We start from the raw sequence: 14,919 nt of genomic DNA, 5'->3' as shown, positions 1-14,919 counted from the left end.
AAGAGCTGCAGATTTGGAGAGATGAACGTACCTGAAATAGGCCCATTGAGACAGGTTAGGAAATCAATTAAATACCAGGGAAGATTCCCAAAATATCCTGACCTCATATGAAGGCCAACCCTGAGCGCAGGCTTCTAAAGGCAGACAATAAAATAGGCCTCTGAGCCTCTGTGAAGAATGGGTGGAAAGAAAAAACAAGCACTTTGCAGAAGCGATTTTGAGGGGAACTCAGGATGGAAACTCACATAGAGAAAGAGGAATGTCCCCGAATTTGCAGAAACAAGACCCACTGAACCAGAAACAGCACAAGGGGACCCAGGGAAGTCCATGCCAACTGGAAGCAGTGAATTGCAACTGGTGCAGAAGACAACACACATGACAGTTAATTATATGACTGTCGTGGTTTTGTACCTCCAGGTTCTTTACATGCCAGAAATGCCCTAGAAGCAGACACTTTACTGCGTACTGGGAGTCTAGGCACATCACAACACTGAGGGCAGAAAACCAGAAACCTGATAAGCACCTCAAAAATACCTGTCATCTGTTACCAACCCGTTTTGGAAGAGTATGAGGTAGACTTCAGAATATACACAGGTATTAACGTATCAGCAATTTCAGGACGACCTTGAAAGAGAACAAAAGCACCATTTATAAATATATAAAGAATCTATACGCTGCTGAAATCAAGATCCTAACTACCTTCCTGGATTTGAGCCCAACCCTTTCAGGGCCAAATATAAATAAATAAAATAGTAGGAGGTCTGGGCCATTCTGCTAAATGTGAAAATAAGTGTTTTTGCCAGACTGAAACTGGGAAGAAGGCCATAGCAAAGATGTCTATATTCTAGATGTCTACTCAGCTACTCAGCAACTGGATTTAGGCTGAGCCACGAGGTTTAATCGTCAAAGACACAGCATGTAAAATTGGAAAGAGATACTTCAGGTTCTTCCAGTGACTGGGAGAGCTACAGGCTGCACTCCTGACTGTGCGGGAACTCCCTGGGAAGGGGCTGGTAAAAGCAGAGATCAGCCCTGTTGTTTTCAGAGCAGAGATGCTGGATAGTGCGCAGACGTGGGCATGGGCCACCTACACCGTCCCGAGCACAACAAGAAGCTCTGGGGAGGGTGTTGGGATCCCCCGTGCTTTGGGGTTCTTGTTGGACAATTTAGCATGCGTTTTACGCCCCAGCTCACGCCGTCAGTGCAGAATCTACACTGCAAACCTATGGCTCTGTGTATTGCCATCGCTGTGTTCCTGCCTTGTCTAACTTGGCTCCTGTCAATTAACAATGAGTCAGAACGTGCTCTGAAGGCAATAAAGCACTTTTCTGTCTCTTGGGGATTCTTACTTCGCTCTGCTAACATCCTGATTGGGTTTCACTCCAGAAGGAGCTGATAACATCCTCTGACTTATACTTCCCAACTGGTCTTTTCTTAGCCTGGTTAGTCAGGGAAAATCAACGTGAAACCTATCAGAAGAGGGAGTCCATTCATTAATTGGGCTGAATTTCATCCTATACATCTGAGTCAGAGTTTCTCAAGAGTAAAAGACACGAGACCCTTCAGAATCCCTTGACCTCATGCTGATAGTGCACTGAACAGAGATGTCATTTTCTGACATTAGCCTACTATATTCCATATGTCATTTGGGGATTGCACTGTATTTGGAGAAAACATTTAACTCTTTTTAGAATGTAAACTTTTGCATACTACATGAGTCTATACTACTAACAAGTGTCCCCAAGGGCAGCCCCGGCTCAGAGCTTATCCCCGGCTGCCGCCACCCCCCTCTCCATGTCCTGGGCACACAGGTGACCCCCAAGAATGTGTGGCGGAGGCGCAGACTCCCCGTCCTCACGAGGCGCCAGTGGCTTTGCTGGGCCAGGCCCTGGGGGGATGCGATGCTGGGCTCCAGGGAGGGGTTCAGCAGCCAGGGCTGTGGCAGTGCCCCAGCACCAGCCCGGCACCTTCCCACTGGCCTCCATCCCGCATCCCGCTGCACCTCGGGCATGCTCCAGCCGCCAGCCACGGAGCCTGGCCTCCTGCAGGTGGGGAGCTCCAGACACCCCTCTGCGGCACACGGCTCCGGGGGGGCCTCACTCCGCTCGAGACTGACTGGCACAAGGGGCTCAAATCTCAGGGGGTCAGAAACACTGCGTCAGGGAGTAATCAAAGAGCCGGCACAGAAACACAGCCCAGGGGGGTTTCAAGGTCACGGTGGGGGCCGCTAGCGTGGGGTGCTACTGGTAGAGATCATAGGAGTGAAAACCTGTAGTATACTTGAACACCCTAAAAGTACCTGTATATATCATGATCACTGCCTGTAGCCGCCTATGCCTATAGCCAGCTGTAACTATAACTGCCTATACCTATCTAAATTTGTAGAAACTCAGTGACATGGCAATATAGGAATTCTCCTGTGCAAAAATAAATAATTTATTTGTAAATGACAATATCTGTAGAAATTCAATGACATGGCAACATAGTAATTTTCTTATGCTAAAAGAAATGACTTCTACTGCATGGAATTAGTCCGCAGAGGGCCGAACGTGGCTTTATCAGTTGCTGGGTCCGCTCCCCTGTGGCTGCGAAGCTGCCTGGCTCCTGGTCATCAGCTAAAGGGAAAGGGAAAAAGAACAAGTGAAAAAGCTGTTTGCAAAGAGTCCCTGAGTGGAAGCCACTGATAAGAGCCTCGCTGGTGCAGGAAGGGCTGTAACATCAGCTCACGCCCCTGAACAAAGCGCCGTGAGGAGCAGCAGGGCAGGCGCTGCCCTCTCCTCCCAGCAAGCCCCGCTCAGGATGAGCCCAGCGTGCAGCGAGCCCACAGCACATCAGCCCTCAGCGCTTCATGCCGCCCGTGCACCAGCAGAGCCCAGCGCTGCCCACCAAGCGCTCCGCAACAGAGGCGTCCTGCAGCACACCCGACGCGGGAGCGACGCCACGCGCTCTGCTCTGCTCTGCACTGGCTGCCTCACCTCTGGATCCGGCGCCTGCAGCTGCATGGAGCAGCCCGTGTGCTGTGTCCTGAGGCTGCTTTCTCCTTCGCTGCTGGTGCTGTGAAGGATGGAGAGGGATGCTTTCAGAGGAAGCCAGCCCACCCACATCAGCGCTCTCACTGCTAACTGAGCACAGGTCCTTCACACCAGGGAGACTTTGCGGGGGCTGGGAGGAAGCTTCTCCTGAGCCCTGACCCACTTCTTTTGGAGCAGAACCACCAGATTGTACTCAAAGAGCAGAGAGGAAAGCTCAGGTGAGGGCGCTGCCTTGGACAGGGACCAAGGCCCTCTGCGACACTGTCTCCCAGGGACCCTTTTGCCCGTTCTACTTGGCTATAAAAGTCTACCTTTGCTGTTTGAACGCGGATAAGCACCAGCCGCGTTACATGGAGTGACACCCTTTCAGCTGCAAGCACACATGAGGGCACCCAGGTTTGCAGCGCAAGGGGACAAGGCAGAGGACTGAAATGCATTTGTCACTGCCGCCGCTGCTGGGTCGCTGCCACCTGAAGACGCGAGTGCGCCAGGCTGAGGCTGCGCCCCTGCTCCCAGCAGAGCAAAACTTGTTCCTGCAGCGCCGCCGGCCCCTCACCCTTCGGGGCAGCCCCGGCGCGGCTGCCTGGAACGGAAGGCAGAGGTGTTACCTTGGCTGGCTCGGAGAATATCTCGATGGGCCGGACGTGAAGGGTTCCGAGCGGGAGCACTTGGCAGGCCTCTGAGGGGATGGTGACGCACCTGCACGTTCACAGGCCCCTCTCTTCCTCGCTCTGCCCCTCTTGCCGGCCGCCTTCTTCCTGGCCTTCCCTCGTGAGGTGGGAGCGGGCAGCTGTGCATTCCTGCCGGTTGCCGTTTTCCTTGGTCTCCTCGGCAGCTGGGCCTCTTCTGCAGGAGGTCCAGGCTCCTTCTTCATGCAGCGACCTGTGCGCCAAGGAGAAACATCTCCTCAGATGACACAAACACAGTGCTTCACAGAAACAGTCAATGCAGCCGGAGAGATTCAAGACCATTCAGGTAACAAAAGTAGAGCCAACTGCCATTCCAGCAGCATACAGCTTTGCAACCAAGATCTTTGAGGATACTGAGTTCTAAGGATTTCATCTTTCTTGCATAAAATGGTGGAGGATCGAAGATTTGTAAATTTTGGAGACCAAACAGGGTAACAACATCTACTGAGCTTGGAACACGCCCAGTGTTCCTGCAACGTAAAGGAAAACCGTGCGTGTGTCAGTCTGTGTTTTGCCCATACCTTGGCACTTGCTTCGTGTCCAGGGTGGCTCTGCTGATTCTTGTCTCTGCCTCTTGGCTTTAGGAGGCATGGAGTCCTCAGCTGCTGGGCGCAGCACACAGACGAGCTAAAGCAAAACAGACGTCTGTCTGTTTCCATGACAGTTTATTCAGACTTATCCCCATAAAAGCACTGCAGAGCATCCCCCCTCAGCAAGGTGAAGGTTAGTAGGGAACTGTTTGTTCGGAAGAGGGAGGTATCGTTTGCTGACACGTGCATTTGCTCTTACCCAGAGCTTAGGAAGAATGACTGGCTATCACAGGACCTGAGCAAAACTGGACCTGGCAGCATGAGCCGGTCCTGCTGAACAGAACCACCCCGTAGCTGGGGCCTTGCCGCCAGCCAGCCAACAACCCTACCTGCTCCTGTTCATGCTTGTGCCTCTCACACCTACACATGACCCTGGAAAGCCAGTGCCAAGCATGGGGAAAGCAGCCCTAGAGTCCTGTCAGGGTAGCTCTGATCAGGTTCCTGATATTGGCCTGCTATGAGTGGCATCTTAAAAACCAAATGCAAAGACAAAAATCAGTTTAACAGTGATTTCCAAGTCATGCTGCCCACAGAAGTGCCCCTCTTGGCTATCCTTGTTATAACGTCATGTTTTCCTGCCGGTTAATTGCATCGAGGAATAACAAAAGGAGACGGCAGAGACCCACAAAACAAAAATAGGAACTAGAAAGGAAAGCATCTGTTATCTTTGTGAGATAAAGTCGTCTTCCACCAGCCAGCTGCCATAGGAGGTGGATGGGACTTGTCCTTCCTGTCAGCACGACCATTTAACACGTGGTAAGCTATGAAATTTTGTCAGATCTCATTTCTATTCATACTGACTTTACTATCACCTAGGACAGGAAAGGCCCAGAAGAACCAACCAGCAAAACACAACGTCACTAGTTAGGACTGTAAGAATGCAAAAGAGCCGTGAAAGAGAAAATGAGCGAGCGTAGCGTTTTCCTAGCTTCTCTGTCCTAGCAGCGAAGCCCAGAGGACTGCCTCTTCCGCGGGCACCCCCCTCCCCGACTCTGCTCTTTAGGTGTACGGAAGCATTAAAGCACCAAGCGGTCTAGTTGGTACCTGTCCAGTGTTCTTGAACAGCAGTAACAGCTTCAGCAGCACCAAGACCTGGTGTTCTCTCCATAGCAGAAATACCAGGCAGCAATATCGAGAAGCGTCTGAATCCCCTGCTGAGCGCTGTGCGGCACTCAGCACTTCATAAACCCACCGCTCCTCGCTTAGCCTGAGCTCCCGATAGATTCACGTCCTTAACCTTTCTCTCTCTCTCTCTCTTCACATCTACCCTGCGAGACATTCCTCCATCTCCTAGATGGACAGCCTGCGTTGCCTCCTTCCCCTCTTACCTACACAGGTTACACGCCTCTGCTCCTCTCCCACCTGAGCTGTGAGCCACACATGCTGGTTTTAACATCACTCGGATGTGCAAGGCAAACATTTCTGTTGCGCAGCTCCAGGGCCTTTAGTTTAGTTTGCGTTACTAGAGCTTTCAAAATCATTATTTGTCAGTAGGTAATACAAGAAAATACTAAACCTCGTGATCCATCCGCTCATAGATAGGGTACCGCAAGCCACAACTTTGACACGGCAGGGTGACGGGCTCGTCATCTGCAAAGCAAAGCAGAGTCACATCCCCTACCAGAGAGAAGTCTGGCGCAGTTGGATCCCTACGCAACAGGCTGCTGTTCTGTGTCACAGGACGGCAACCTGAGCACACGTTAAGGCAACAGTTACTCTAGTCACACTTGCTGAATTCATTCCACATCAGCAAATCCACGCCATCCAGCGTGAGAGTAGTGTTTTGGGGTCCAAGATAGAGCCAGCGGTCTGCTAAAAAAGCCCACGACTGCCTCCAATAAATCCTTTAGCACCATTTCTCCTTCCACAACCAGCTGACGCTTCATGTCTGCCCCGCTGATAATAGTCTCAGCTATGTCCGGGACGTCACTGCAGAGATGCGCAGTGCTACAGACGTGACCCCACATCCAGACCTTACCTACCCTGCTGCTTAACCGAGGAGGAGCGCAGCTGCCGCACAACCCCAGGCAGAATGTGCCGCGAGCAAACAACTCCCGCTTTCATTGCGAAGCTCGATACTTTGAGACAAAAGAATCGGCAGTGGCCTGGGCTCTCACCCCAGGGACCTCAGCAGTCCTCTGTGTAGCTGGCTTATACCTTTGCAGTTCTGTTCCACGGGAAAATCAGCCCACTCCCAGTGGCTCTGGAGCTGTCATTACCCAGTGTTTTCCCAGAAAGAGTTACAAACCCTTACGCTTGGATCGGCTGCCAAATGTCCCATATGAAGCTGGTTATTACTCATCTCTGCACCTCACCTCGCTTCTGATTTCTTTGTGCTGCTGAAACATTGCTTCTGCTAATGTCCTTAAGGGGTGTCCCCTACACAGCTGCTATAAATCTGCTTTTCTAGCCCCTTGGGCATTCCCCACAGTGGCCCAGCACAGTTACCTGTTCCTGATTCTCTTCCACTGTGCCGGAGGTCTTGCAAATGTGCATCCTCATCCTCAAAGTCAGACGGTGCACTTCCTCGGGTTTGTACCCCCACTAGCCCGCAGACCCGAGGATGTTCTTTCAGGTCTCGCACCAGTATGTAGCGGTGGCAGTTTTCGCATTCCTCCGTCCGTGTGCTGCAGTAAAGTTCATGGTCAACCATGGCTCTCAAAGGCAGCTGTATTTCGCAGTAAGGGCAGAGGACAAGTCGCAGAAGGCACACAAACGCCTGGAAAATAGAACGAGGGATTATTCTTCACATATGGAAGAGCGAGGCAAAGGTGGAGGGAGGTTCCCCGTTTGCTGAAGAGCTGAGCGGTCCATTCTTTCTTTAGCCAGATCTAAAGCTACGCTGAAGGATAGCCTGGAGTAAGATAGCACGTGAGAAATGTGAAGACCAGCAGGCTGTGTAACCTGTGTAGTCATAAACACGCCAGCTGAAGCACTCCGAAGACTCAGGACATTCCTTTAAAACCTGTCATACTTGGACAGCAGATTCCTTCCCACTGTGCTTCTTGAAGATAGCTTTCAGGGACAGTCTCAAAACCCAGTCCTGATCCCATTGCACTGGGCACTGCTAAAAAAACTTCTCCGTGTGTGTTCTGCGAGGGAACAGATCTACAGCTCACTTACTACTCGGCAAGAATTGCTTGCCTATGTCCTTCACCCGCGACTGAATGACAGGTAAGTTGCCCTTCCAGAGGGGTTACAGAGAGATGAAAGCCCTGTTAGAATAGCAGATGCTGCAAGAATACGTCATCATTTGCTTTACAGGCAAAACTAGAACCACTACGCACAAACGTGCAGGATGAAGTGCTTCCAGGGGTTTGACCTGGTCATATCTTCACCGTTTGAAAATCCTTTGTTTGTCAGCAATAAGCAGACTTAGGTGGCACTTGCAGAGCTGTCTGCAAGGGGGGGCCATAGGAAGGGAAGGGGCTGACATTGATTACAAGATTGCCTGTGACGGCAGCCAACTGGAGTCAGAAATTGAAAAAACCCCTGTTGATTTTACAAACTCTTTTCAAAGTCTGTTGGACACCATGACTTATTAAAATGCACATGACCACTGCAGCAGTCAGAAATGCGTCATGTGAAAGGACCGGAAGAAGTGGAGTTCATCATATTCGGTGTTTCTGAAACAGCGCACCATTTTTCATCCTCATCACTAACAAGGACAAAATCACCAATTATCGCAGATAACCCTTGGATATGAAGACTTGAGCAGGCTCCACTGCTTGAAGGCAGTTTCCAACCACCTTCTCTCAGAGGGTGTGAATTTAGGGCTCGATAAAAAGGGTGCCTCAATCACAATTTGCAGTCCGGCTCCTGGCTGACAGAAAGGCTCTGGAATCGGTGCTTGGAAATGCCATCGAGTAGCTTCAAAACATCTCCTAACATCAATAGATGTTCACCAACCTTGTGGTCCTCCAAGTGTTGTTTTTCCATCTTCATCCCACACTCGCAGGTAACCTACAATAAACAGACCTCGTGAGATTAATTGCCACAGAGGACAGCAGTTTTAGAGGAGGAATGCGTTTCTCACCTCCACGTGCTCAGATGCAAAATGGTTCTTCATTTCCGAAATTGGGATGTAAACCTCGCAGTACTGGCACGCTGCAAGAAATCTGCTGCAGTGGACTTCATGAATCGTGAAATTAGAGGCAGGAATATCCTTGTTGCTATGAGAAACATCACAGAGGTTACTTTGCAGAAAATAACACTGACCACAGTTGCAAGCAGTTTTTCACAGCACAAAAATCCTAAGAAAGCTTTTGATGAATTCATGGTTTAGAGAACCGAGTAACTAAAGAGCAAGGCAAGCCCAGCCAGGCCTCCACGTTCCTTCATAGGTGGGATATTAGCGCCTATAGCATGCAAAGGTCACAATGTTCACACTACATGGAGATAAAATCAAGGGGGGTGGGCTTCATTATGAGAAAGGCAAATTTTGCAGCATAAACAAGTTATCACCAGGTTCAAGGTGATGAACTAATTAGTAAACTCATCCGTGAAGATCACAGTTTCTTCCTGAAACTAACCGGGCTATGAGAGGTCGAACAGTGCTCTGCTCGGAAAAACTACAGAACAGACCCTCTTGGGCCAGATTTGCTCAGTGAATGATAGCAGTAGCCATCTTACTCTGGAGCCAACACTCCCCCGCTCACCCCCTTCCCAAAAAAAGACTCATTTTCCTGTCTGGAGGACAAGGCAAGGCTTACAAACAGAGAAGATCCAAAAAGAACTGAGGCACTCTGAGCTTCGCCCTTGTTCCTGCCTCAGGCAGGTAGCATCCTTTCTAGACGATGCTCCCCAGACTAAAGCACAACTCAGAACACCAACATTAGTTCTATAACCTGTTGTGCCTTCCCATGTCACCAAGGAGAAAACCAGCAGAGCCGTTCAGTTTTCTCCTTGGCCAGATCCCGAGCAGGCAACAGCCCGGCAAAGCAGCAAAGTCCAACAGCAGCATCTCAACTGCACGTACACAGCTGCTTGCAAACCAGCCGGGCTGATGCTGCCAGAAACTGCTTGGAGTCCCACGTCCCTTTGGGGAAAAAAAGGGAATGTCTTTAGTTGCTTGTACTCAGGAGGTAACTTCTGAGCTGGCATCGCTGTCGGCGAATGTATTACCGACACCGGTGTGGCTGGGAAAAGGGAAGCGTCATCAGAGAGAAGCAGGAGGTGCCTCTTGGTTCTGTTTTCAACATCCCGGCTTCTGCCAGATGCTGAACCGGAACTTGGAACCATGGAGTTCACGTGTGCCTCGCTGAAAACCAAGTCTTTGTTTCTACCAAATACTTTGGTTCCTGCCTACGTGCTCAAGTCAGAAACTTGAGTCAAGGCTGAGCAGGTTGTCAGGCCCTGACACTGCAGAACCACGTGCCAGCCGTTTGTAATGAAGGGGGCATGTTCGTTAGTGAGCTGCCCCTCCCAGCCCGTGGCAGCATGTCAAGGGGATACGTATGGATGTGTGTGCAGTGATGGCTCCCGGAGACCCCTGGCAGCCTCCGCTGCATGCCTTACCAGTGACCGCACCGCAGCGTTGCCGCCTGGTTATCGGCGGCCGAGGGCATGGCTGTGTCCTGGGATGAAGAGCCGGGTTCCTCCTGCTGCCTCGGCCCCGGGCCTCCCTGGCGGGGGGCAGGTGTGTAGGGAGGAAGATGGTGAGGGAGGTGGGTGTGTAGGGGGGAAGGAAGATGGGGACGGGGGTGGGTGGGTGGGTGGGCAGGTGGCTAGGGACGTGGGTAGGTGAGCAGAGAGCTCAGGAGAGACGGCTGCGCTCTCAGCACTGCAGGGAAAGCGGCTACGGCAGTGCGAGGGGCCCGGCGCGGCGCAGCACGGGCAGAGCTGCTCCCCGCTCCTGGCTGCGGGCGCTCCCAGCTCTGCGGGGATGGGTCCAGCCCAACAACGCACCCGACAATCCACCCAACAACGCACCCAACAATCAACCCAACAATCCACGCAACAATCGACCCGCGCTCCCCAGCGCCGTGGCAACGGGCGGTGGCACGCGGCCAGGCCCCACCCCCTTTCCCGGCCGGGACCCGCCCCCTTCCCTTCCACGGCCAGGCTCCGCCCCGCCGACGCACTCGGCCCCGCCCCACTGCTCCTGGCGGTGCTTCAGCCCTGCCCCCGGGCCAGCCCGGCCGGCGGCTGCGCAATGCGGTTCCGCGCTCTCCTCATTGCGGCTGGGGCAGGGCACGAGGGCTCTTACGCGCTCTCCTTTTTGTCCTGGATCTCTGCCCTTGCAGGTGGAAGAACAAGGATGTGTACGCAACAGCGATCCACAGCTTGAGGGTGCGTGAGCTGCAGACTCCGGCGTGCATGACTGCAGCGCGTGCTGGCCTTGGGTCCATCATTCCCCTGCAGCTCCAGACTATGCTGAGCCCTCTAGAGATGGAGCTGAGGACGTGCGGGCTTCCCTACATTAAATGGAGTTCCTCGAGGTGAGGAGAACTGCAAACCTGAAGATCAAATGTGAGGAAGAGAGAAAAGCCTACACAAGTGTGTATATTCTTGTTCTGTCAGCGAATGGTGAAAAAAAAAATCAACGTGTGCGCAACAGTTGTAGAGCTAGTTGTTGGCATCCAGAGCCTGCAGCTCCTGCGCTTAGGAAAGCTGTGTTATTACCTGTCTGTCGCGTATTGCCCTTTCCAAGAGCCGGATACATGTCAGAAGAATATTTACTCTTGAATCTTGTCCATTTCCTGGTAGAAGCGTATCTGTAGCTGAGAAATGACTCGGAGTAAGCGCAAACACACGCGGAGCTGACGGAGACCAAGGGGAAAACTAAGCAGAAGGCGCGGCTGGGAGCCGCTTTGTTCCCGTCTGGGATGCGTGTTCCCAGGCAAGTGCCACAGGGAAGCGCAAAGGAGGTCGGTGGAAGTTTGTGGCGCTGGTGTTGCTGCCAGCAATGCGCTTGGGGGTTGTTCCTGGCCCGTGGATGGCGTGTTTGGTTTGGGTTTCACGCCCCCGTTCCAAGGCCTCGGCGCCTTGGGTGGACTTGCTCCCAGGGGCCGGAGAGCTGGGAATGCCGGTGTTCTCCAAGGCCGGGAGTACGGCTGTGAGTCAGAAAATGCTGCTAATGTCCGTCTTCTCCTTCCAGAGAGCACGTCCGAGTGGAACATATCTGCGTCTTGGCCCTGAAAGGCGTGCTGCAAAGTTACTTGATACATATTTATTACAATTAATTATTTGTGATTACAAATAACACAGACTTTGTATCGATGCTGTTTATACCTCGCTGTGTAAATGAAGCTTCTTATCCTGCAGAAATGTCACACCGGTAAATACCCTTCACCGGCTGGTTTTCTCAGAGGGATGGTCTGAGCCCTGCAAGAGGAGGAGCTCGGGGGTGGGGGCGGCACTGGCTTTTTGTTTCTTTGGTTGGTTGGGGTTTTTTAATGCCACTAGAATGGAAGTGCTGCAGCGGTTTGCCTGGAGCTCAAATGGCCTTCTAATTAAAGCTTTTTCTAATCATCATCACTTCCTTGTGCTCTAAATCACTTGACCTTGTCTGTAACAGGCTTCTTTGTCAAAGCAGAGATTGGTTTGTGATTATTTTTTTTTTTACAACTATCTATTCATTCAGAATGTAAAATTACACTACACAATGGCAGAACTCTGGAGCTGGGTATTAGTTCTGGCTTGGTGTGTGTCCATCTCGGTACCGTTCGCAGCATTAACCTGTTAAGTGCTCTTGGCCATGGAGTGTAACTTGCATAAAGGAGATTCTTAACATCCCTTGAGATGTATCGTGTCCTTCTTTGGGGCTGGAAAGAATTAACTCCTGGGCTGCTGCAGCTGCGCTGGTGCAGGGGAACGGAGCTGCTGGAAACAACGCTGCAGACTGTCTGGCCTCCCGCAGGTGGGGAGCTCCGGACACCCCTCTGCGGCACACGGCTCCGGGGGGCCTCACTCCGCTCGAGACTGACTGGCACAAGGGGCTCAAATCTCAGGGGGTCAGAAACACTGCGTCAGGGAGTAATCAAAGAGCCGGCACAGAAACACAGCCCAGGGGGGTTTCAAGGTCACGGTGGGGGCCGCTAGCGTGGGGTGCTACTGGTATAGATCATAGGAGTGAAAACCTGTAGTATACTTGAACACCCTAAAAGTACCTGTATATATCATGATCACTGCCTGTAGCCGCCTATGCCTATAGCCAGCTGTAGCTATAACTGCCTATACCTATCTAAATTTGTAGAAACTCGGTGACATGGCAATATAGGAATTCTCCTGTGCAAAAATAAATAATTTATTTGTAAATGACAATATCTGTAGAAATTCAATGACATGGCAACATAGTAATTTTCTTATGCTAAAAGAAATGACTTCTACTGCATGGAATTAGTCCGCAGAGGGCCGAACGTGGCTTTATCAGTTGCTGGGTCCGTTCCCCTGTGGCTGCGAAGCTGCCTGGCTCCTGGTCATCAGCTAAAGGGAAAGGGAAAAAGAACAAGTGAAAATGCTGTTTGCAAAGAGTCCCTGAGTGGAAGCCACTGATAAGAGCCTCGCTGGTGCAGGAAGGGCTGTAACATCAGCTCACGCCCCTGAACAAAGCGCCGTGAGGAGCAGCAGGGCAGGCGCTGCCCTCTCCTCCCAGCAAGCCCCGCTCAGGATGAGCCCAGCGTGCAGCGAGCCCACAGCACGTCAGCCCTCAGCGCTTCATGCCGTAGCGCACCCGACGCGGGAGTGACGCCACGCGCTCTGCTCTGCTCTGCTCTGCGCTGGCTGCCTCACCTCTGGATCCGGCGCCTGCAGCTGCATGGAGCAGCCCGTGTGCTGTGTCCTGAGGCTGCTTTCTCCTTCGCTGCTGGTGCTGTCAAGGATGGAGAGGGATGCTTTCAGAGGAAGCCAGCCCACCCACGTCAGCGCTCTCACTGCTAACTGAGCACAGGTCCTTCACACCAGGGAGACTTTGCGGGGGCTGGGAGGAAGCTTCTCCTGAGCCCTGACCCACTTCTTTTGGAGCAGAACCACCAGATTGTACTCAAAGAGCAGAGAGGAAAGCTCAGGTGAGAGCGCTGCCTTGGACAGGGACCAAGGCGCTCTGCGACACTGTCTCCCAGGGACCCTTTTGCCCGTTCTACTTGGCTATAAAAGTCTACCTTTGCTGTTTGACACGCGGATAAGCACCAGCCGCGTTACATGGAGTGACACCCTTTCAGCTGCAAGCACACATGAGGGCACCCAGGTTTGCAGCGCAAGGGGACAAGGCAGAGGACTGAAATGCATTTGTCACTGCCGCCGCTGCTGGGTCGCTGCCGCCTGAAGACGCGAGTGCGCCAGGCTGAGGCTGCGCCCCTGCTCCCAGCAGAGCAAAACTTGTTCCTGCAGCGCCGCCGGCCCCTCACCCTTCGGGGCAGCCCCGGCGCGGCTGCCTGGAACGGAAGGCAGAGGTGTTACCTTGGCTGGCTCGGAGAATATCTCGATGGGCCGGACGTGAAGGGTTCCGAGCGGGAGCACTTGGCAGGCCTCTGAGGGGATGGTGACGCACCTGCACGTTCACAGGCCCCTCTCTTCCTCGCTCTGCCCCTCTTGCCGGCCGCCTTCTTCCTGGCCTTCCCTCGTGAGGTGGGAGCGGGCAGCTGTGCATTCCTGCCGGTTGCCGTTTTCCTTGGTCTCCTCGGCAGCTGGGCCTCTTCTGCAGGAGGTCCAGGCTCCTTCTTCATGCAGCGACCTGTGCGCCAAGGAGAAACATCTCCTCAGATGACACAAACACAGCGCTTCACAGAAACAGTCAATGCAGCCGGAGAGATTCAAGACCATTCAGGTAACAAAAGTAGAGCCAACTGCCATTCCAGCAGCATACAGCTTTGCAACCAAGATCTTTGAGGATACTGAGTTCTAAGGATTTCATCTTTCTTGCATAAAATGGTGGAGGATCGAAGATTTGTAAATTTTGGAGACCAAACAGGGTAACAACATCTACTGAGCTTGGAACACGCCCAGTGTTCCTGCAACGTAAAGGAAAACCGTGCGTGTGTCAGTCTGTGTTTTGCCCATACCTTGGCACTTGCTTCGTGTCCAGGGTGGCTCTGCTGATTCTTGTCTCTGCCTCTTGGCTTTAGGAGGCATGGAGTCCTCAGCTGCTGGGCGCAGCACACAGACGAGCTAAAGCAAAACAGACGTCTGTCTGTTTCCATGACAGTTTATTCAGACTTATCCCCATAAAAGCACTGCAGAGCATCCCCCCTCAGCAAGGTGAAGGTTAGTAGGGAACTGTTTGTTCGGAAGAGGGAGGTATCGTTTGCTGACACGTGCATTTGCTCTTACCCAGAGCTTAGGAAGAATGACTGGCTATCACAGGACCTGAGCAAAACTGGACCTGGCAGCATGAGCCGGTCCTGCTGAACAGAACCACCCCGTAGCTGGGGCCTTGCCGCCAGCCAGCCAACAACCCTACCTGCTCCTGTTCATGCTTGTGCCTCTCACACCTACACATGACCCTGGAAAGCCAGTGCCAAGCATGGGGAAAGCAGCCCTAGAGTCCTGTCAGGGTAGCTCTGATCAGGTTCCTGATATTGGCCTGCTATGAGTGGCATCTTAAAAACCAAATGCAAAGACAAAAATCAGTTTAACAGTGATTTCCAAGTCATGCTGCCCACAGAAGTG

General features: G+C 52.4%; 2 protein-coding genes across 2 annotated transcripts; both read right to left on the bottom strand.

Annotated features, from left to right (window-relative positions):
• Window positions 1-5,821: 5,821 nt before the first annotated feature.
• On the bottom strand, window positions 5,822-8,631 carry LOC129783784 (TRAF-type zinc finger domain-containing protein 1-like). The gene is made up of 4 exons (XM_055795093.1): window positions 8,348-8,631; window positions 8,221-8,274; window positions 6,760-7,030; window positions 5,822-5,901 (listed from the first exon to the last, which is right to left on the bottom strand). Exons 1-4 carry the CDS (start codon window positions 8,378-8,380, stop codon window positions 5,822-5,824), a joined length of 438 nt encoding a protein of 145 aa, XP_055651068.1. The 5' UTR covers window positions 8,381-8,631.
• Window positions 8,632-12,544: 3,913 nt separating this feature from the next.
• LOC129783744 (serine/arginine repetitive matrix protein 2-like) lies at window positions 12,545-14,415 on the bottom strand. Its single transcript, XM_055794667.1, has 4 exons — window positions 14,313-14,415; window positions 13,711-13,984; window positions 13,045-13,123; window positions 12,545-12,738 (listed from the first exon to the last, which is right to left on the bottom strand). Exons 1-4 carry the CDS (start codon window positions 14,380-14,382, stop codon window positions 12,682-12,684), a joined length of 480 nt encoding a protein of 159 aa, XP_055650642.1. The 5' UTR covers window positions 14,383-14,415; the 3' UTR covers window positions 12,545-12,681.
• Window positions 14,416-14,919: the final 504 nt, after the last annotated feature.

Source organism: Falco peregrinus, chromosome 2 (assembly GCF_023634155.1).
Source record: "Falco peregrinus isolate bFalPer1 chromosome 2, bFalPer1.pri, whole genome shotgun sequence".
In the NCBI taxonomy this organism is placed as follows: Eukaryota; Metazoa; Chordata; class Aves; order Falconiformes; family Falconidae; genus Falco; species Falco peregrinus.
The sequence above is the reverse complement of the archived record's forward strand: the minus strand, read 5'-3'. Positions and strand labels throughout refer to the sequence as shown.